Below are 20,534 nucleotides of genomic sequence, written 5' to 3' on the forward strand. Positions count from 1 at the left end.
AAATAAAAAATAAAAAATAAAAAATGTAGAAAATATTTTTGCTCCTTTTATTTGAAAATGCTTATAAATTTGAACAAATAAAAAATTAAAAGCTATGATTACTTTTTCTTCTTTCTATTATTAAAGTTTCTTTGTTATTTCTATTTCATTCCTTTTCGCTATCTACTGTTAATAAATCCTATGCCTTATAAGCATAATGCCTCCACTTTATTGTTATAAACAAACATTTTTTTAACTTTTAATTTATATATCTAAACATAGGTATACAATAAAGAGTATTAGGCTCAGATAATTGAAAGTGGATTGATTGAAAAAAAAATTGGCAGTAAGGACACATCTATTTTTGATTTGTACCGGTTGTTAATGCATTTTTTAAACCTTTGTTTTCTATCCTCATAGTTTATAGTAATAAACTTTTATTCTATTTCATTTTCTATATCCGGATCTGAGCAAAAGAAAAATGTCAAATAGTGTAGCAGTGAAAAGAGCGAGGTTAACTTTTTTTCCACTTTCAATTATTGTTTTCTACTAATTAAATTGTAGTTGCTAATTAAATAGAACCCCAAAAACAAAATGCCTTTCCGAATTCTCTCTAATTTTTATAATACATTATTGTAGAAATTTATGGACATGAATGATACCATAGTTGCGACTATACTTTATGCATTGTAGTTCTGAAAAGATTTGGAAAACTTGTTTTATTTAAAATTATTTTGGGAGATTGAACTAGACCCTCGTTTCCACCCCGATTTTCAGGACAAAAATAAATAACCTATTTATTACATGTGTGATATATGAGTATAGATATTTTTGTTTGAAATTGAAACTCGGGACTATATTATATGAGGATACATTTTATATACGTCTATATGTAAATATGGTGCACTCTTGGCTTACTACATTAACAAATTTCTTGTTAGGATTTTTCATTTTTTCTTGGTGATAATGATTTATTTTGTTACTTTTCCCTTTCGAATTTATTTGTTTTTGTAAAGCTGCACAGTATAATTTCAAGATTTGTTTAAAATTCTTTTCGAAATTAAGGTTATTTTAATTAAATGTTTTTAGCCATGCAGAATAAAAAAAAAAAAAAATGAATAAGCCGCATAACGAATGTGTTTGTATTTTTTTTTTTTTTTTCCCTTATATAACCGTTAATTAAACGATATTCACACGATCGACTTATAGATAAAAACCAAAATAATGAGCAGTTTTTTTTTATTTGTCTGAGTTAAACTCGAGAGTTGAATTTAATTCAACTTTTATAATGATTTGAAAAGTTAGTTCTTAATAATTAATACATATAAATTTAGAAATTATAAAATTGACATAAATAGAATTGAAAAGAAAAAGAAAAAAAAAAAATCAAACTTTTAATTATAATATTAAATAAAAAATAGATAATCATATAATAATGATAATGATAATAGCAAATAATAATAAACACTTTCTTTTTTTCCCTTCCAGATTTATACTTTTTATTTATTTATTCATTCATCTTTTTTTATTCTTATTTCTTGAATAAATATAACAGTAATAACATTCTTCGAGCTCTTTTTTCTTTTTTTTTTTTTCTTTTTTTTTTTTAAAAAATATATATATAATAATACACAACAAAAAATATATAAAAAAAAAATGATTATGCCAATAATCATAACATTGACGATGACAATAATAAAATAATTATTTCCTCTTGCTTCTTTTGCCTCCCATACTCACAATTCTTTTTTATTTTAGTTTTTTTTTCTTCTTCTTCTTTCTTCTTAAATTGATTGATTAATTAGAGTTTTTAATGTGATTTTCATTAATTTACTTTCTTTTTTTTTTTAGTTTTCGTTAATACATTAAAAACAGAACAATTAAAAAAAAAAATAAAAAATAAAAAATAAAAAAATTAAAAAGAAAAAAATGAAAAAGGAATATTAAAAAAGTAGATGTAAAATATATTCCCCGTTTTCAATTTTTTCTAGTTTCCACAACTGATGGCACGACAACAACAACGACAATAACAGCAAAAATTATAAAAACAATAATCCAGCATCTAATTTTATTTTTTCTTGCCCTTCTAGCACTAACAACAGCTTTTTCGGTATGACCAACACCTTGTTCAACATCTTGTTGTGCATTGGAAACATTCTTTTCAATAACGTCAACATTTTCCTGTTGCTCAATGACTAGTTCTTCCATATCATTAAATAATTGTGTTAATTCAGCCATAGTCTTTTCTAATTTCAAAAGTTCTTGATGTCTTGCTTGAACTTCAGCTAGAGCAGTTTTAGCTTCACCTCTCCTATTGGCATTCAATAAAGCCTGAGAAAACACTTGCTGGCCACCAGCATCACTAATAGCAGCTTCGACTTCATCATCAGTAGCTTCTGGTTGGACGATTTTATACTGTCTTATAGCTTGTTCTTTGTTTTGTTCTTTATAGTTAGCTTCGATAATTCTATAATCTTGGATCAATTTTAAAAACTTTTGTCTAGAATTTTCAGCTTGAGCTTGCATAGAACTATCGTGTAGGGCTTGTCTCTGACATTCCTTAATTTGTTGTTTTAATGTATATTGTAAATCTGAGGCTTGTGCAGACAAATCGTCCAATTGATGCCTTAATGTTAATTCTTGTTCTTCACTCACTTCAGTCAATAGTTTCTTTTGTAAAACATCTATTTGATTGACGATACCTTGATAACGATCTAATTCAGTGTTAACGCTGTTAATGTTATTCATGAAACCAACAAAGTCATTGTTGTTATTGTTACTAGAACCTGTATTCATGTTGTTTAATTCGTGTGGCTGTTCTTCTTCAGCATACGGGTTATTTCCGTAGGGATTGTTGTAGTTGTTGTTGCTCATTGTTGTATTTCTATATAAACAGTTTACCCTTTACCTCTGCTGTTAATGTTACAACTGTAAAATAATATTGCGCTTGATCTTACTTGTTAGTTACTTATTTTTCTATATAAATAGTGTTATATGTTTACAGCTGTATATAAAACTGCTAAGTGCAAAATTGAACTGTTAGTGGGTGAGAAAAATAGCATTAAAAAAAAATTGTCGTGTAGGAAGGAAGGGAGAAGCAGAACACAAAAAAAAAGAAATCCAAAAAAAGAAATCCAGGAAAGAAAGAAAAGAAAAACAAAACAAAACAAAACAAAACAAAACAAAACAAACCGAAACAGAAACAGAAATAAATTTAATTGAAAACCACATAAATCAAAAGCTAGCAATACATCTCATAAATAACGCAGAACATATTAGCACTTTTAATCGTTTACTATTAAGAAAGTTCGGTAGCGACCCTTAACGAGATATTATTACTTTTCACTCTATAAAAAAAAAAAAAAAAAAAAGAAAAAAAGAAAAAAAGAAATCGAAATAACTTGCAATAAAAATAAATGCCCGAAATAAACAACACGATTAAAAATTAAGTATAATTCTTGTTAGAAAGTGCCGTGAAGCATATAGCAAAGCAGTAAAGCATAAGATACACTGAAAATGTACGTAGAACCCTATTGGGGTAATTATTATTTCACCACTCATTAATTTAATAATTAAAATCAGAAACAACTGTGACACTAAAAGACATGACTGATTTATAATATATAAAAAAAAAAAATGTATATATATATCGAGGCTGTGCTTGTTTTTTGTTCGGTATAACCTACTAGCAAAGGAGAAAAAATAAAAAAAAAAAAAAAAAAAAAAAAAAAAAAAAAAATTAAATGCTGTGTAAACGAATATTATTCTTCTTCTTTAAAACTACAAATTCGTTAAGACGCGTTAAGAAAAGTGCGACAGTTCAATTAGGTTTCTTTAAACTGAGTATTCCTTTCCACAAAATCTTTTTTTCTTCCTAATACATCTTGATTCTTTTTAACTTTACCCAACAACTCTTGAGACGATTCATTTAATTCTTTTATGCCGATGGAATAGCTATTATCATCGTCTTTTATGGAGAATTCTACGCTGTTGTTATCAGTACTAGCAATATGAGAAGCGTCTGATATCTCATTATCGATTCGTTCTAATAATTTATTATTCAGTCCGTCCAATTCAGTTCCTAATCTACGTGGTCCATTCTTACGTAATTGTGTTACATTAACTACTTCGGTCTCCCAATCTTGATATAGTTTTCGCACCTTTTCGTTTAATTCTAAATCAAATGGCTCAACGTCCTTCTCATCATCCTTTAATAAAATATCTCGAATATCATGCTCTTTTTCAGTATATTCTTCCTGTTGTTCTTGCTCCTGTTCAATATCCAATGATTTGTAAGCCATTTCCATAGCTTCCAATAAATATTTTTGTAGGTAATTTTCAGCTTTAGATCTTACGATATCATCATTTGTTTGTTGTGGTAGACTTTTTACCAATCTTTGACCTAAGTTATCCCTTAGCTGTGAATATATAGTTTGAAATTCCGTTAGCGATAGACTTATCTTTTCTCGAGGCATTACTATTATTATTATTATTATTGTTGTTATTATTGATATTATTCCATTCAAATGGTGCTGTTTAAATGTGTATGTTTTTATTTCAAGAATTGATTTCACTTGTATATTTTTTTGCTTTTATTTTTTAGAATAGTTTCCCTTTACAAATTATCCGCAATGAAAAGCCGGGCATTCCGAAGTGCAAAATACAAAAGTTCGGATATACAGGAGATTATTTTAATTTGCTTTGGATTTTTTTTTAATATAATTCTTGAATTTATAAATAGGTTACGCATTATCTCCCAAAAATATAAAGTGTAGCTCTAATAAACCCATCAGTTTTATATGAAAAACTATTAATCAGCATGCTTTTCCACTTAGGGCCTAATAGACGTTTGCAACTTCGTTGTATTTTTCAGTTGGTCAATTTGTTTTCATTGAGCACATATAATAACAAAAGCTTTGAGAAATTCTATTTTCATAACCGGGTAATGTAATTATGTACGGTTGTAACATTTTTTTTTTTTTTTTTTTTTTTTTTTCCTTTAAAAAAAATATTTTTTGCTGCTGCTTTTTTTTTTAATTTTTTTTTTTTTTTTTTTTACTCTTCCTAAAAGTAGTCCTTTTTTTTTTTACAACTGATCTTATTGCAGCAAAAGTAACTACAATGCAAAAACAATAATTAATAACTATCGTTAATTTATCTACAAAATTTTCAAAATTTTCATAGAAATCATAGAATTAAAAAAAAAAAAAATAAGAAACTTGAATACTATCATGTCGAAAGAGATAAATTATGCCCCCGATTATGCCCCAATAATTGGGTTTTCGGGCTGTTTTTTTGCAATGTGTCTAAGTTGTGTTGGTGCAGCCATAGGTACCTCTAAGAGTGGTATCGGTATTGCTGGTATATCTACCTTTAAACCTGAATTAATTATGAAATCCTTAATCCCTGTGGTTATGAGTGGTATTTTGGCTATTTATGGGTTGGTTGTTGCAGTTTTAATCGCCGGTGGTTTAAACCCAACAGAGACTTATACTCTTTTTAATGGATTCATGCATATGAGTTGTGGTTTATGTGTTGGCTTTGCCTGTTTAAGCAGTGGTTATGCTATTGGTATTGTTGGGGATGTTGGTGTTAGAAAATTCATGCATCAACCAAGATTATTTGTGGGTATAGTGCTTATTTTGATTTTTGCAGAAGTTTTAGGATTGTATGGAATGATTATTGCTTTAATTTTAAACACTAGAGGGTCAACCAGTTAGAAAGACAATTATTAAAAAAAATTAGTAGATGCCTTTAATGATTTAATCTATTTTAAAAAAAAAATTTTTTTTTTTTCTTTTAAGTTTATTTTCATTTGTTAAATTTTATTTTTTCTTTTTCTCTTGCAAGCACAACTCTATATAATAATAAAAGTTTATTTATTTTTGAAAGAAAAAGAAAAAGAAAAAGAAAAAGAAAAAGAAAAAAAAAAAAAAAAAAAAAAATAAGAAAAAACAATATACACTTCTTTCCTAACATATTATCATTATTATTATTATTATTATATATCAGTATTTTCTAGATGTCTTCTTTTTTCCATCCTTATTTAAAGCACTTTATTCGGTAGTATCCATTGCATCTAAATCCGTTGCGTTGTTTTGTTTTTGAGAAGAGATCTCGACTTTCCCATTATCATCAATATACTGACTTTCATTTTGGGTCACAAATTCAACAGACCTTTTACTATCTAAAAACAATAAATACGCTCTTTTAATGTCATGAACTTCGATTATATTATTATTGCTTTTCCTTTTTAATGCAATCTGGTTAGAAACAGATATTAAATTAGAAGCATAACGCAAACTAGTTTCAGATCCAATCTGGGTTAACAAAGCAAGTGCGGCATCGTTAATTTCCACTTCTTCCTCTTGTGCCCTAATTTTCAAAATTGTGTTTATTTCATCTTCCTTGTATACAGTGGTCGTAACTATAATAGATCTGTCTAATAAATCCAGTGGTAAGCCATGTGGCGATTTATAAGAAGTACCTCTTGTTTGTGAAATACCTCTATTGGTAGCCATAATAACAATAGGGGAAAATTCGTCTTCTAAAGCACGGTTTATAAAGGAGAAACATTCAATGTCTAACATGTGAACTTCATCAATAAACAAGACACCTGGCACAATTTCAGCTTTTCCCTCTTCTTTCCATTCAGCAACTTTTGCGTTAATTTGATCTCTAACTTCACTGCTGATTTCACCGGTATCACCAGTAAATAGGGCCAACACACCTTGCGTTCTAGAATTAATTACATCTATATCATGCAATGAAACAGTATGGACTACGGTATCTCTCTTTTGTAACTCACCCTCTGGGCAAGCCACAAATTTGGTATCGGCACCCATAGCATCATAATCTCTACTGCGAGCAAAGGACCTACCCAATTTAGTGATCTTTCCGCTAGCCTTATCAATAGTGATAACATCACCAGCAACGACTTTTTCCTTCGTTAAACCATCAATCATTTTATTTCCCAATTCATAGATTGTTTCCATATCAGTTGTCTTAATAGTTAATTTGCCTTGTTTTTGTCCGCCAGTTATGCTTCTGTCAATTTGAATTTCTACCACTTCACCAGAAATTAATTCAGTTTCTTCTTTGATTTTGATTCCTATTGATTTTCTGAAAGCTTGAGTTAATGCTTCAGTTTTGCTAAGCTCCAAAGAAAAAATTTCGCTACCAGCAATAGCAGTAAACGGAACCGTATTACTACCACTACTACCAGTTTGTTCTTTATCATCATCATCGTTAGAAGACAAATTTTGGGCTAACCCTCGCGCCAAAGCAGTTTTACCGCTACTTGGAGGTCCTGCCAACAAAACACATCTCCCTGCAATTTTCCCCATTTTAATCATTTTGTAAACAACCCCCATAGCACGACGGGCTTTTAATTGACCAACCATACCCTGTGAGGATTCTTTGGGTTGTAAAGTCACCGGGTCTAAACCCAAACCAGTAATATGGGAATGAGCTGCAATCAATGATAATGAGTGTAGTTGTTGTTGCTGTTGCTGAGTTTGATCTAATGTTTGAATTGACATTGTTGCGTCTCACTATTTTACTTGTTCTTATTTTTTCTTATGCCCCCTCCCTTTATTTTGAGTTTACCAATTTATCTATCATCAACAATAACTAAAAAAAAAACAGGCATGGTTCTCTTGAAAAAAAAAAAAAAAAGAAAAAAAAAAAGAAAAAAAAAAAGAAACAAAAATTTTTGGCACTTTATTTGTTTTTCTTTTCTTTTCTTTTTTCTATTTTAATAAAAAAATTTTCTAAACAACAACTATTATTACCCGGATTATTAACTTTTTGGTATTTAATGTTATTATCATGATACTAACTACCCGGTTACTTGGCTTTTTTTTTTTTTTCTCCTTTTTTCCCCCTCCTTTTTTTTTTTTATTATTTTTAAATGTCTAATAAAGGCCTGATTGGTTACTAGTTAAATCACATTTCCTATACGTTTATTCTTGTGTGTGAATTTTTTCTAATTTCTAAAGAATAAGGTATATTTCCTATACGTTATCTACTAACAATTGAAAGCCTTGCACGAAACGAGTTACAAAGAAAGAAAAAAAAAAAAAAAAAAAAAAATGGGCTACTGTTGTGCGTACTGTCTTTGTCAATGTTGTGGATGCTGTAGCTGCTGTAATAATGAAAATGTTTTAACTATCAAGGGCAAATACTTTGAGATTATTACCATCTTGGATGAATCTTCAAATTATACCATCTATTTGGTCAAATCTATTCAGGGACCTATTGAGACTTATCCCTCTACAGAAGAAGAGGAACAACAACAATATAATGATAGAACACAAAAAAAAAAAAAACAATTATCAAATTTATATTGTGTTAAAAGAATCAAATATGAAGAAAATGAAAATCATGCCCTTACTGAAATCAAAAACTTGCAGAAATTCCATAGGTTAAAAGATAGCTCAAGGATAAACCCCTATATTATAAACATGCTTTTATTTGAAATAGAAAGTAATAATAGTACCAATAATAGTAATTCATCACGTTCATTAACTACTCACACGTATGGAATTTGTGGCAAAATATTATCTTTACTGGGTTTAACCAATAGTACTAATGGTGGGGCAGATATGAATGGGTTTACTCCAATTCCGCAAGTTGAATCATCTTTTTCCTATGCGGATATTTTATTTCCCTACGGCTACACTTTACAAGATGTGATTAATAAGTCCATATTAGTACCAGAACAGTTTTCTTTTGATGTGCATCAAATTAAACAATTGGGTATTGGATTATGTAAGGGATTATTGACCTTGCATGAACAGGATTATTCTTATAATAATTTGAGACCCACAACAGTGCTAATAGCGTATGATTATGACACTATGGTTGCTGATATAAGTAAACCGCAATTGTGTGATTTAAGTATTACTAAAAGATATCCATTTAAAAAGGAGGAACATGGTGAAAATCAAGATTTGTTAATATATTCGTCTGATGTAAGCTATTCGCCACCAGAATTCATACTCGATGCTTCAAGTATATATAATCACAGTGACAATAATGTTAACGAAGAAAGCAATTTATATACAATACAGGATGGTTCTAAATGTGATGTATGGTCTTTTGGGTGTCTACTTTATTGCATGTTATTGGGTGTAAATCCATTTAAAAGACAGGAATTGTTGACTTCAAATGTGTCTATCAAGGATTTAATTAAAAATGCAGAATATAGTTTCCCATCAACGCTCACCAATAATACAAGCTTGTCTATAATCGTGTCTATTATACAGAAATGTTTAAAATTAAATCCCAAAGATAGACCTACCGTTAAAGAAATTTTGGATATGTTGTCAAATTGATATTATTCTTTTTATTTTAAAAATTTATTTTATTACTTAGTGTCTAATACGCACTAATATGGTTATTAAGTATGAATTCCCCGTTTATAATAATAGTTATATTTAGAAGCAGAGATTGCTACCCTTCTGAGTTAGCCGCCCGCATCTGTCTTTGATTTCGATGCGCTGTCCAAAAATTTTTGTTAAGGGGTCGAGATCTTTTTTTTTTTTTTTTTTTTTTTTTTTTTTTATTTGTTTGTTTTTTGCCAGATTTTAGTATTTTGTATTGCCTTAAACATTTATATACAGACATATGTATATAATATGACTTTCTTCTTTTTTTTTTTAAAAAAAAATTACTAGAATGTTAAGTATTTAATATAAATACATAAAGCTTATATATATATATATATATATACATTAATCAGGTAAAAGATGACTAGCGATAATGATAGTTGTGCAAATGTTATTCAAAACTTTCAAAATTGTAGAGAATCAGATGTTAAAGGTTATAATGATTGTCCAACCTTTTTGCTTGATTTAAATAACACACGTAGCAAGAAAGGTAGCTATGTGAAAAGAAAACAGAAATCATCTTTAGTTTCAGCTAGAATCTTACATGATGTAAAGGATACTTTTCGTTCAGCTAAAATTGTGGATGTAGTACCACCTCCTTCATCAGCAAAGAATAGATTTCCTCTCATTGATGCTGACAATAAGCGTACTGAGCTTACTGATAAAAGTCCAGTGACTGAATCCGCTGGTAAAGTGTATGTGGACGAAAACAATAGCATTGACCCCATTGAAAAAAATAACATCAAGTTACTCACTGACTTGGAATTAATTGGTAAGCTAAATGAAATGGTTGCATCTCCATCCGGTCTACCTTTGCAGGAGTTTAAATTTTATAGTAGCAAATTACTACGTTTTCAAAAAGATATTGTACAGAATCAAAGCGCTAGGCCGGTCTTATGCTATATTTTGGAACAACAAAGCATCATTGATTCAAAACAATTGACTAAGCTTTTAAATAAATGGGTTATGTCAGATTCAAGTATCAGCTCCTGGTTCCCGGCATTTAGAAAAATTATAGAAAATATTCAGTAAAATATCCATGACATCATGAATTTACATATTTTATAAGGGATGAGGACGCGAATTTTGCTAATAAAAGGAACATTTCTTCTCTTCTGTAAAGAAGGATAGCAAAAAGGTGCAGGATATATATATATATATATATATATACATATAACAATAGTAATATCATTATATTAAACATAGAGATACTATATATGTCGTCGTCGTTGATAAATATACATATTAGGAAAACTTAAATCTAAAAATTTTAAAAAAAAAAAAAAAAAAGAAAAAAAAAAAAAATTAAAAAATAACTCAGTAAAATAATTAGGAAAACTTTTCTTAATTGCGATGATCCAGTAAGCTTCAATTTTATGGTATAAAATTTGCCATAATCTACAATTGGCTTTATAAATCTTAGTCTTATGTTCTCCACTCCCCTTTTAATTTGCTGTTTATTTCTTGATTCTTTTAACTGTAGCTTGAAACCCACTCTTAATAGAGGATACAGATCTAGTAGAACCACAGCTCTTACAAACCAAAAAGAATAATCTATTGGATTGTTCCTTCTTCAATTCAGTATTAATACTCTTACAAGTTTTACAGGTAACATATTCAATGATATACCTTCTTAAAACACCTTCCATTTGCTTACTTTGAAATTTACCTTTAATAACCAATCTCTTTTGACCATCAACACTACCAGAAGTACCTAATTCTGCAAACAAATATTGGATTAAATGTTCTGGGTTTCTTTGTAATTTTTCAGAAATTTCTTGGATATTAACAAAAATACTCTTCTTACCATCTCTTTGACATACTGGGGGTGGAATTCTAAATTTAGTACCAGTTCTTTCACCAGCCAACTCTGGGTTGTTTGCTCTTAAAATATTGAAAAACCTGGTTAATAAATCTTTATATGGTAAACCAACAGTTTCTTGGATGCTACTACTAGCAGTACTACTAGTAGTGGAGCTTAGTTCTGGAGTTCCTTGTTCGCTGGTGGCGGATACATCGATACCAGCTTTTTCCAAAGCTTTATCAAAGTCTTCTAAATTAGATGGGGCCTTCTTCTTCTTCTTCTTTTTTTTTAAGCTTAAATCACCCAAGCTATTAGTTATATCGTCCAGTTGAGCATCAGAAGAAGATGGGGCTGGTGAACTTTCTGTTTTTTCATTTTCAACGGCTGCATCAAAACTGGCTGGAATCTTCTTCTTTTTCTTTTTTAAGCCCACAAATAAATCTTCATCATTTGTGGTGGAACTGGAAGTATTGGTGGGGACTGAAGTACCTTCTGTCTTGTTGCCTACCACTGAATCGAAATCCTGAGCGGAAATAGTCTTTTTAGTTTTCTTTTTTTTCTTTAATGATGGGTCAAACCCTAATTCTGCAGTCAAATCGGACATTTTTTTTTTTTATATTATGTATTTAATATAGTAATTCTAATTTTTCTTTTCCTTCTTTTTTCTTTTTTATTATAATTTGGTAAAAGATTGATGATATATATATTGAATACAGGCTTAATATTTGATATACATTGTTGTATTAAATCAGGCGAAAAAAATTCAAGAGGAAAAAGAGGAATGAGAATGAGAAGAAGAATGAAAAAAATTTTTTTTCTTTTTTCTTTTTCCTTTTTTCTTTTTTTTCTTTTTCTTTCTTTTTTCTTTTTTCTTTTCCTTCATTCTTATTTGGCTCCGTAAAAGAAAAATACTTTGTATTATGGTGCAGAAGGAGAAAGGCAGAAGACTCCGCACACAGAGGGATTTCTTTTTTACAAAAACAAAGTAAGAAAAATCTGCAAAATTAAGCTAGTTATTAGCTATCTGCAGATTCCTCTGTGACAATCTCTTTTAACAAAAAAATAATCATAGGTTTTAATGAAGAAAAGAAAAAAAAAAAAAATGGATAATGTGTCGTGTAAAAGCATATTTGTTTTGTTTTTTATTTTATTGCTTCAAAAGTATTATAGTTCGTACAAAGTTATACAACCATCTTCTTACAATTTGATGAAATGTCAAGTATATGACATTAGTATTATAATACAAAAACCACCAATTCGTTTATTTAGTCTTCTTATTTCTCCCTCCCAAGACTCAATTCCTCAGTTTTCTCTCTTAAAGCTTCTGTTGCCTCCTTGGTAACATTTTCTATCTCCGTACCTTCTTTAATTTGTACAGTGGTAACATCCACCTCTTTATTTTCATTTCCCTCTCCCTCTTTTTCCACTTCATCTGGGTTAACTTCATATTTTTTCAAAAAATAAGTTTCAATATCTTCCTTGTCTGAATTTTCAGCTTCAAATATTGGATCATGATTAAACTTGTTTTTAATAAAAGGATCTGCATTATAATCTTCACACAAACACTTAACAACTTCCAATTGCCCGTTTAAAGCGGCCCAATGTAATGCAGTATTGCCATTATTATTTCCTTGGTTAACCCATTTTTGTAAAGTATCTTGTTCATTGCTATTGTCTTTGACTAGTTTTAGTAAATAATTGACAACTTCCAAGTGTCCATTAGCAGCTGCCATATGTAGTGGAGTAACTTTAGTGTCTTTATCCACGCAATCAATTAAAAGTCTAGGATGCACTAAAGTCGTGAAAATCTCTTTCAACGATTCTAAATCACCTGAACGAGCGTCAAATATAATGGAGTCTTGATCTTCTTGGGCAAGTGGACCGCTATGCAGTGATGTCATTTTTTCTTTTGGTGATTTCCTGTTCAATTTTTTTTATAGTTTATTATCTGTCTGAAGATAGTAAATTTATATTAAAAAAAAAAAAAAAAAAAAAAAAAAAGAAAAAAAAGAAAAGAAAACGACTTTAAAAAAAAGTATATATATCAAATATAAAAAAAAAAGGTACTTCGCCACTCCAGATAAAATAACAAACATTAAATAGTGACGCATAGAGTTAATTCATCTTTTCATAAATATAATAAACCTTTAATTCATCACATTGTAGTTTAACAATTAATACAAGAAAAACAAAGAAAAAAAAATAAGAAATAAACATAAACATAAGTACCATGTCTAAGGATGATACTAATAATTGCGATCATATCTCAACAAAAGATGTAAAAATAGATGACCTATTACGAAGAAAACCACAGTTTACTAAAAATACCCCTATTGATAATTTTTTCCAAGATTTAGATACAAATTATCTTCAAAAAATTAAAACTACAAGTATCGAAACCTTTTGTTATGAAGATTGCGGCTTCTCAAGCCCACTAGAATTTGTAAATGAATTGATTAGCAAATTATTGACTTTAAATAAATTACTTTTGGATAACCAAGCTAATGAAGAAAATTGCAAAAAAAAGGAAACTTTATTACCCATTTCATTGCATGACATGAAGTATTTTGAATTATTGGTGAATTTAATCATAATCCAAGGTATTTACGCCAATTTGCCTGATGGTGTTGGGATCCCTATGGAACAAAGGAATTTACAAGACTTTAAAAATACTTATAGAAATAAAATTTTCAAAATTTCAGGTAGCCGTACCTCTAAGCAAAATATTTCATGTTTAAAAAGTATAGTTATGGCCTTGTATAATGGTATTTTGAAACCTGAAAGCAGTTCGATTATTAAAGAATTATTTTTGAAAGGCACTGGTTATTCAGATATATTGGTTGGGATGCTTGTACTAAGTCTGTATGATACTGATGATCATGCATACATGACTGAAGAGTTTGAAAATTTAGAATCCATGCAAAAAACATATAATCTATATGAATTATACACTGTGTTATTCCAATCCACTGCTCACTTACAAGTTAAACAGGAATTTTTAAACAGATTGACCACATTGCCATTAAAAAGATGTAAAGATGGGGTTATCTCATTGGCAGAGTTTATATTGCTCGACAGAGAACAAGAAAACGAGTTTCGGATGGATAATTTAACCAAATTTGTTATGCTGCTAACATCCAAGCCAAAAAATATAAAGAGTGTTGAATATTTCAACAAACTTTTCCCACAAATTAGAGATGGTTTAACAAATATAAATAATTCCATACTAGTCACAAGTTTAAATGCTGTCATTACCGATTTTTATTTTAAAAATAAAAGGATTATATATGATTTTCTTTTCCAGCCAATATATGACGTTTTGTTTAATTTAAAAAAAAAGCCTATTGGCATCAAACAATTAAACGACACAATAAATATTTTAATTTCTCTTTCAAAACAAACCAATATGGAATTACTTAAAGATTTAATTAACAAATATAATGAATATGATTTTTATCTATCTCTCTGGAGATATGCCAATTTTGTCAAAACCCATCCATTGCCACAATCGAAAGATTACCATAAAATTATATTAAACCTAATCAAGACTTTTATGGAGTTGACTGGAACTTATAAGGATTTGAGCTATTTGATATTAAACTTTTGTACCATTGACGAGTATAATGAGAAATGGGGTGTTTTGTTTATGGATTTAGAAGCCAATTTGCCTAAAATAATTTTGGGGAAATCCTCGGATATTGACATACTCATGGCCAACAAGACGAATAAAGAAGGCGAAAACCACTATACTGTTAAAAAGCTTCAACAAAAATTTGTTAATCTGGATAATAATGTTAATTTATTTATCGAATTATTAAAATTAATTAATCAACATGAAATAACGAGTGATGTTTTTTTATCTGTTTTGAATCGTTGGGTAAGAAACAATGAGGGCGCACGAGAAGATAATACCGACGCCAGTATTTTAGTATTGAGTGATTTAAAACTATTAGAAAAAATGAACCAAGAATTTCAAACGGATATTGCGAAAAACCCAGAAGAAATATTAGCTCTTATATATAACTTACTCGATCTAAGGGAATTGGAGGAGCAGCATAATGTCGGTGTTGCTAAGCATACTAAAACTTGTGATAACATTCCAGACAGTGATGACGAAGACGACGAAACAGAGGATGAAACTCCGGTGGATGACAGCAATGACATTTTCCTGTTACTTTTACAATTGCTATCAAACATTATCTCTGTATCTGATCCCCAATTTATGTCTGAAACATCGCTTGAAACACTAATACTGATAAAAACTAGACTACTTGCAAAATTCCCGCAAGATAGACAAGCAACATCTTTGGCACTTAGAATTGAGGACATATGTTGTTCTAAAGAAAAATTAAACAATTGTACTAATGGCTCCAATAATGACGCCGAAGACGCTGATGATAAGGAAATATTAAGAAAGGCTATTATAAATATAAATGATCCGTTAGTACCAATTAGAGCGCAGGGGTTGTATATGCTACGCAGTTTGATTTTAAACAAATCCGATGTAATTGATTTAGGTTTTGTTGTGGATTTACACATTCACCAATTACATGATAAGGACCCATTTATTTATTTGAATGTTATTAAGGGGTTAGTGGGGCTATGTGAATTTAAACCAGCCGAATCCTTGGACATTCTAATCAATTATTACAGAAATAAAGATTCCAAAAAAATAAGTTTAGATGACAATTTGAAAATTGGGGAGGTTCTAATAAACTACATTAATTTACAAAACGAATTATTCACCGGCGAAGGCGCCAATAAAATAATAGAAGTTTGCCTTGAAAAAATAAGAAAGGGCGACAACAATATCTCTGTTGATAACAGATTAAGGATGTCTGCTATGTCGTTATTGGGCGCCTGTCTACAAGTTAACGCATCCGGTTTAAACCCTACTTATGTATCGGAAATTCTAGATTGTTCTTTTGGTATTTTGAAATTTGAGAACGATGGGGAAACTTCCAAACTAATGCGCCGCAGTGCCATTCACGTGATCCATGATTTGTTGTATAATTCTGGATTAGAAAACTTTCCATCAGAGTACAGTGGTGCCAATTTGCAAGAAATATTAACATACACCAGGAGCAAAGAAACCGACTACTTAGTATGTGAGCAAATAGATCAAGTATTAAAACTAATTGATGAGTTCATTAGAGAATATTTGAAAATAGATGAAACGGGCAATTCTTTGCTTAATAATTTAAAAATCAAATAATAATTTAAATATATTCTGTTTGTTATGTAAATACATTCTCATCTTTATCGGTAGAACTTATTAGTAAGGATATTTTGAGTATATTTTTCTAAATTAAAAATGCCTACACCGATGCATATTTTTTTCCACCTTTTTTCTGAAAAAGAGAAAAAACTAAAAAAAAAAAGGATAGAAAATGGAAGGTTCTGGAAAAAAAAAAATTTTAGTTTAGTTGAAGATGACGACGACGACAACAACAACAACAACAACGGTGACAAAAAGGAAAAAATTAAAAGATGATGGTTACCAATGGTACACATAAAAACGCGTAGAAGAATTACACAGTGTCACAAGGAATTTTGTAGAATAATATGGAATAAAATAGAAAAAAAAAAATTATAAATGAAAACTTGTAAATATTTTCAAACCTATGAAAGACGATTGAGTACAAGGCAAACAATTTTTTTTTTTTTTTTTTGGTTTTTTCAAAAAAAAAAAGAAAAATACCAAGTCAGAGCAAAAGTAATACAATATATAAAAGGGACAAGGATGACAAGGGGTGATAAATCACTAATTTTTTTTTTTCTTGTAATTTTTTCTTTCATTATATCCTTTTTTTATAATTTTTGACATTTAATATATCTTAGTTTTTATAAAATACTAATAAACCAGAACAAAAAAAAAACAGAAAAAAAACAACAACAATACAAAGAAAAAAAAATGTCCTCTGAAACTTATGAATTTCAAGCTGAAATTACTCAATTGATGAGTTTAATCATCAATACTGTTTACTCTAATAAAGAAATTTTCTTAAGAGAGTTAATTTCTAATGCTTCTGATGCTTTGGACAAGATTAGATATCAGTCTTTGTCTGACCCAAAAGTTTTGGAAACGGAACCAGAACTATTCATCAGAATTACTCCATATCCAGAACAAAAAGTTTTAGAAATCAGAGATTCAGGTATTGGTATGACCAAGGCTGAATTGATCAACAACTTGGGTACTATTGCCAAGTCTGGTACTAAGGCCTTTATGGAAGCTTTATCTGCTGGTGCAGATGTTTCTATGATTGGTCAGTTTGGTGTTGGTTTCTATTCTTTATTTTTGGTTGCTGACAGAGTCCAAGTTATTTCTAAACATAACGATGATGAACAATACATTTGGGAATCTAACGCAGGTGGTTCCTTTACAATTAGTTTAGATACCGAAGGTGAAAAGATTGGTAGAGGTACCGTCTTGAGATTATTTTTGAAAGATGATCAATTAGAATACTTGGAAGAAAAGAAGATTAAGGAAGTTGTCAAACGTCACTCTGAATTTGTTGCTTACCCAATTCAACTGGTTGTTACCAAAGAAGTTGAAAAGGAAGTTCCTGCTGAAGAAGACGAAAAGAAGGATACTGAAGAGGAAGAAAAGAAGGAGGAAGAAGAAGATGACAAGAAACCAAAATTAGAGGAAGTTGATGAAGAAGAAGAAGAAAAGAAAGAGAAAGAACCAAAAAAGATCAAGGAAGAGGTTAAGGAGTTGGAAGTTTTGAACAAAACCAAACCATTGTGGACCAGAAACCCAAGCGAAGTTACTCAAGAAGAGTACAATGCTTTTTACAAATCCATTTCTAATGACTGGCAAGACCCATTGGCCGTCAAACATTTCTCTGTTGAGGGTCAATTAGAATTCAAAGCTATTTTATTCATTCCAAAGAAGGCTCCATTTGATTTGTTTGAATCCAAGAAGAAGAAGACCAACATTAAGTTATATGTTCGTCGTGTTTTTATTACTGATGAAGCCGATGAATTAATCCCTGAATGGTTGAGCTTTGTCAGAGGTGTTGTTGACTCCGAAGACTTGCCATTGAACTTGTCCAGAGAAATGTTGCAACAAAACAAGATCATGAAGGTTATCAGAAAGAACATTGTCAAGAAGTTGATTGAGACTTTCAATGAAATTGCGGAAGATGCTGAGCAATTCAAGACCTTTTATGAAGCTTTCTCCAAGAATATCAAGTTAGGTATTCATGAAGATACTCAAAACAGATCTGCTTTGTCTAAGTTGTTACGTTACAATTCTACTAAATCCATTGATGAAATGACTTCTTTGACTGATTACGTTACAAGAATGCCAGAACATCAAAAGAATATTTACTATATTACTGGTGAATCTTTGAAGGCTGTTGAAAAATCACCATTTTTAGATGCTTTGAAGGCTAAGAACTTTGAAGTTTTGTTTTTGGTTGATCCAATTGATGAATATGCTTTCACTCAATTGAAGGAATTTGACGGTAAAAAATTGGTTGATATCACCAAGGACTTCGAGTTAGAAGAAACCGATGAAGAAAAGGCCGAAAGAGAAAAGGAAACTAAGGAATTTGAACCATTGACCAAAGCTTTGAAAGAAATCTTGGGCGAAAAGGTTGAAAAAGTTATTGTTTCTTATAAACTAATTGATGCACCAGCTGCTATTAGAACCGCCCAATTCGGTTGGTCCGCTAACATGGAAAGAATTATGAAGGCACAAGCTTTAAGAGACACTACTATGTCTTCTTACATGTCCTCCAAGAAGATTTTTGAAATTTCTCCAAAGTCTCCAATTATTAAGGAATTGAGAAAGAGAGTTGAAGACGGTGGCGCTGAAGATAAGACTGTTAAGGATTTGACCAACTTGTTGTTTGAAACTTCATTGTTAACATCTGGTTTTACATTGGAAGAACCAACTACCTTTGCAAACAGAATTAACAGATTAATTTCCTTAGGTTTGAACCTTGATGAAGAAGAAGAAGAAAAATTCGAACAAGCTGCTACTGAAGCTCCAATTGAAGAAGTTAATGCTGAAACAGAAATGGAAGAAGTTGATTGATTTGATTCGATTGTTTTCATGTATTTATAACAAAATTTTTCCTTTTTTTTTTTTTTTTTTTTCCCCTGTTTTATAAAGGTTTATATGTGGTATTTTTCTTATACAGTTTTGTCGATGTATTTAGTTGCATTTCTTCATATTATGTAAATTTCTTTTAATTTATTTTGATGTCTACTTTTTTTTTTTTTTTTTCTTTTTTTTTTGTTTCATTAGTTTTTCTTTTTTTGTTTTTTTTTTTTTTTAATTTTTTTTCTTAAATCTCTCTTTTTACCTTATCCTTTATTCTAATTTTCAACTATTTATTATCATATGGCCATAAAGAGATCATGGAATATGCATCTATATATATTATTAACATAAGTGTTCGTAACAATGGAGGATGATATTGTTGGACACCTAAATAGTTATAAAAAGGAATTGACATTTTTAATCAATGATCCAGACAAGAAGATAGCGGCAATAACTAAGTTTCAAGAGTTTAAAAAGTATTTTGCCCTGAATAAAGATGAATTGACAACTTATCATTTGGAATTATATCGAAAATTCATAGATAATATGACCAAAATCTTAAACAAAGATCCAAGAACTGAAAATGTTTTGAATACCTCTTGTTCTTTAAAATTTCCAGGTTTTAAAGGGACCAAAATTGTCACTGGTAATAAACAACTAGTAAAATCAATTTCAACTTTAAATGCAACTACAAATCCTGCGGTACATGGTGTAATGAAAGACAAGAAAATACAATTAAGTGATAAATTATTGGAGAATTTGAACGGTTGTACAGTATATGTCGATTCTTCCAATCCGCCTACTAAACCTATTATTATCAAAAATGCAAAAAATTGTATTCTAAACTTGGATAAACTTGGATCATTGCAAAGTAGCATTTATCTGGAAAATATTATTGACTCTAGAATTAAAATAAATCTAGAATCTAATCAATATATACAGATTCGTTTCCATAAACTTTCGCGTTGTGGAATACAAATTTCTAGACGGACTTTACAACCAGACTTAAACAAGATCAATGTTATCTTAGAAGATTGTTGTAATTTGCTTTTTGATTTTGCTAATAAACAGTGTCTAGAGATTCAAGATTTTAATGACATTTTAAACGAGGGTAAAAATTATGATTTTGTAAATAACCCGTATGCACATTTTCGCACTCACGGATAAAACGGTTGGTATTCTTTTTTCCCCCCTCTTTTTTTTTTTTTTTTTTTTTTTTTTTTTTTTTTTTGATTATATGAATCATTGCTATTCCTTTTTAGGAAATGTTTGTTTATTTGTTTACATTTTCTATATTAGGAAA

At 29.7% G+C, this 20,534-nt stretch overlaps 11 protein-coding genes across 11 annotated transcripts; 6 read left to right on the plus strand and 5 right to left on the minus strand.

Moving 5' to 3' along the window:
- Positions 1-1,956: 1,956 nt before the first annotated feature.
- SSO1 (syntaxin) lies at positions 1,957-2,853 on the minus strand (the record flags this gene model as incomplete). Its single annotated transcript, XM_046080120.1, has 1 exon — positions 1,957-2,853. The coding sequence occupies one exon, from the start codon at positions 2,851-2,853 to the stop codon at positions 1,957-1,959; it is 897 nt and encodes a 298-aa protein (XP_045937434.1).
- Positions 2,854-3,803: 950 nt separating this feature from the next.
- Positions 3,804-4,454, minus strand: NSL1 (MIND complex subunit NSL1; the record flags this gene model as incomplete). Its single annotated transcript, XM_046080121.1, has 1 exon — positions 3,804-4,454. The coding sequence occupies one exon, from the start codon at positions 4,452-4,454 to the stop codon at positions 3,804-3,806; it is 651 nt and encodes a 216-aa protein (XP_045937435.1).
- Positions 4,455-5,210: 756 nt separating this feature from the next.
- Positions 5,211-5,699, plus strand: VMA11 (H(+)-transporting V0 sector ATPase subunit c'; the record flags this gene model as incomplete). Its single annotated transcript, XM_046080122.1, has 1 exon — positions 5,211-5,699. One exon carries the CDS (start codon positions 5,211-5,213, stop codon positions 5,697-5,699), a length of 489 nt encoding a protein of 162 aa, XP_045937436.1.
- A 336-nt stretch (positions 5,700-6,035) lies between these two features.
- On the minus strand, positions 6,036-7,520 carry RVB2 (RuvB family ATP-dependent DNA helicase reptin; the record flags this gene model as incomplete). The annotated part of the gene is made up of 1 exon (XM_046080123.1): positions 6,036-7,520. The coding sequence occupies one exon, from the start codon at positions 7,518-7,520 to the stop codon at positions 6,036-6,038; it is 1,485 nt and encodes a 494-aa protein (XP_045937437.1).
- Positions 7,521-8,072: 552 nt separating this feature from the next.
- On the plus strand, positions 8,073-9,317 carry ENV7 (putative serine/threonine protein kinase ENV7; the record flags this gene model as incomplete). Its single annotated transcript, XM_046080124.1, has 1 exon — positions 8,073-9,317. One exon carries the CDS (start codon positions 8,073-8,075, stop codon positions 9,315-9,317), a length of 1,245 nt encoding a protein of 414 aa, XP_045937438.1.
- Positions 9,318-9,731: 414 nt separating this feature from the next.
- ADD37 (Add37p) lies at positions 9,732-10,403 on the plus strand (the record flags this gene model as incomplete). Its single annotated transcript, XM_046080125.1, has 1 exon — positions 9,732-10,403. One exon carries the CDS (start codon positions 9,732-9,734, stop codon positions 10,401-10,403), a length of 672 nt encoding a protein of 223 aa, XP_045937439.1.
- A 425-nt stretch (positions 10,404-10,828) lies between these two features.
- On the minus strand, positions 10,829-11,779 carry SUI3 (translation initiation factor eIF2 subunit beta; the record flags this gene model as incomplete). Its single annotated transcript, XM_046080126.1, has 1 exon — positions 10,829-11,779. One exon carries the CDS (start codon positions 11,777-11,779, stop codon positions 10,829-10,831), a length of 951 nt encoding a protein of 316 aa, XP_045937440.1.
- A 670-nt stretch (positions 11,780-12,449) lies between these two features.
- On the minus strand, positions 12,450-13,076 carry YAR1 (Yar1p; the record flags this gene model as incomplete). The annotated part of the gene is made up of 1 exon (XM_046080127.1): positions 12,450-13,076. One exon carries the CDS (start codon positions 13,074-13,076, stop codon positions 12,450-12,452), a length of 627 nt encoding a protein of 208 aa, XP_045937441.1.
- A 329-nt stretch (positions 13,077-13,405) lies between these two features.
- Positions 13,406-16,390, plus strand: RTP1 (Rtp1p; the record flags this gene model as incomplete). The annotated part of the gene is made up of 1 exon (XM_046080128.1): positions 13,406-16,390. The coding sequence occupies one exon, from the start codon at positions 13,406-13,408 to the stop codon at positions 16,388-16,390; it is 2,985 nt and encodes a 994-aa protein (XP_045937442.1).
- A 699-nt stretch (positions 16,391-17,089) lies between these two features.
- On the plus strand, positions 17,090-19,222 carry SCDLUD_001156 (uncharacterized protein; the record flags this gene model as incomplete). The annotated part of the gene is made up of 1 exon (XM_046080129.1): positions 17,090-19,222. One exon carries the CDS (start codon positions 17,090-17,092, stop codon positions 19,220-19,222), a length of 2,133 nt encoding a protein of 710 aa, XP_045937443.1.
- Positions 19,223-19,594: 372 nt separating this feature from the next.
- CIN2 (GTPase-activating protein CIN2) lies at positions 19,595-20,398 on the plus strand (the record flags this gene model as incomplete). The annotated part of the gene is made up of 1 exon (XM_046081533.1): positions 19,595-20,398. One exon carries the CDS (start codon positions 19,595-19,597, stop codon positions 20,396-20,398), a length of 804 nt encoding a protein of 267 aa, XP_045937444.1.
- Positions 20,399-20,534: the final 136 nt, after the last annotated feature.

This window comes from Saccharomycodes ludwigii, chromosome I (genome assembly GCF_020623625.1).
Source record: "Saccharomycodes ludwigii strain NBRC 1722 chromosome I, whole genome shotgun sequence".
NCBI classification, from domain to species: Eukaryota; Fungi; Ascomycota; class Saccharomycetes; order Saccharomycodales; family Saccharomycodaceae; genus Saccharomycodes; species Saccharomycodes ludwigii.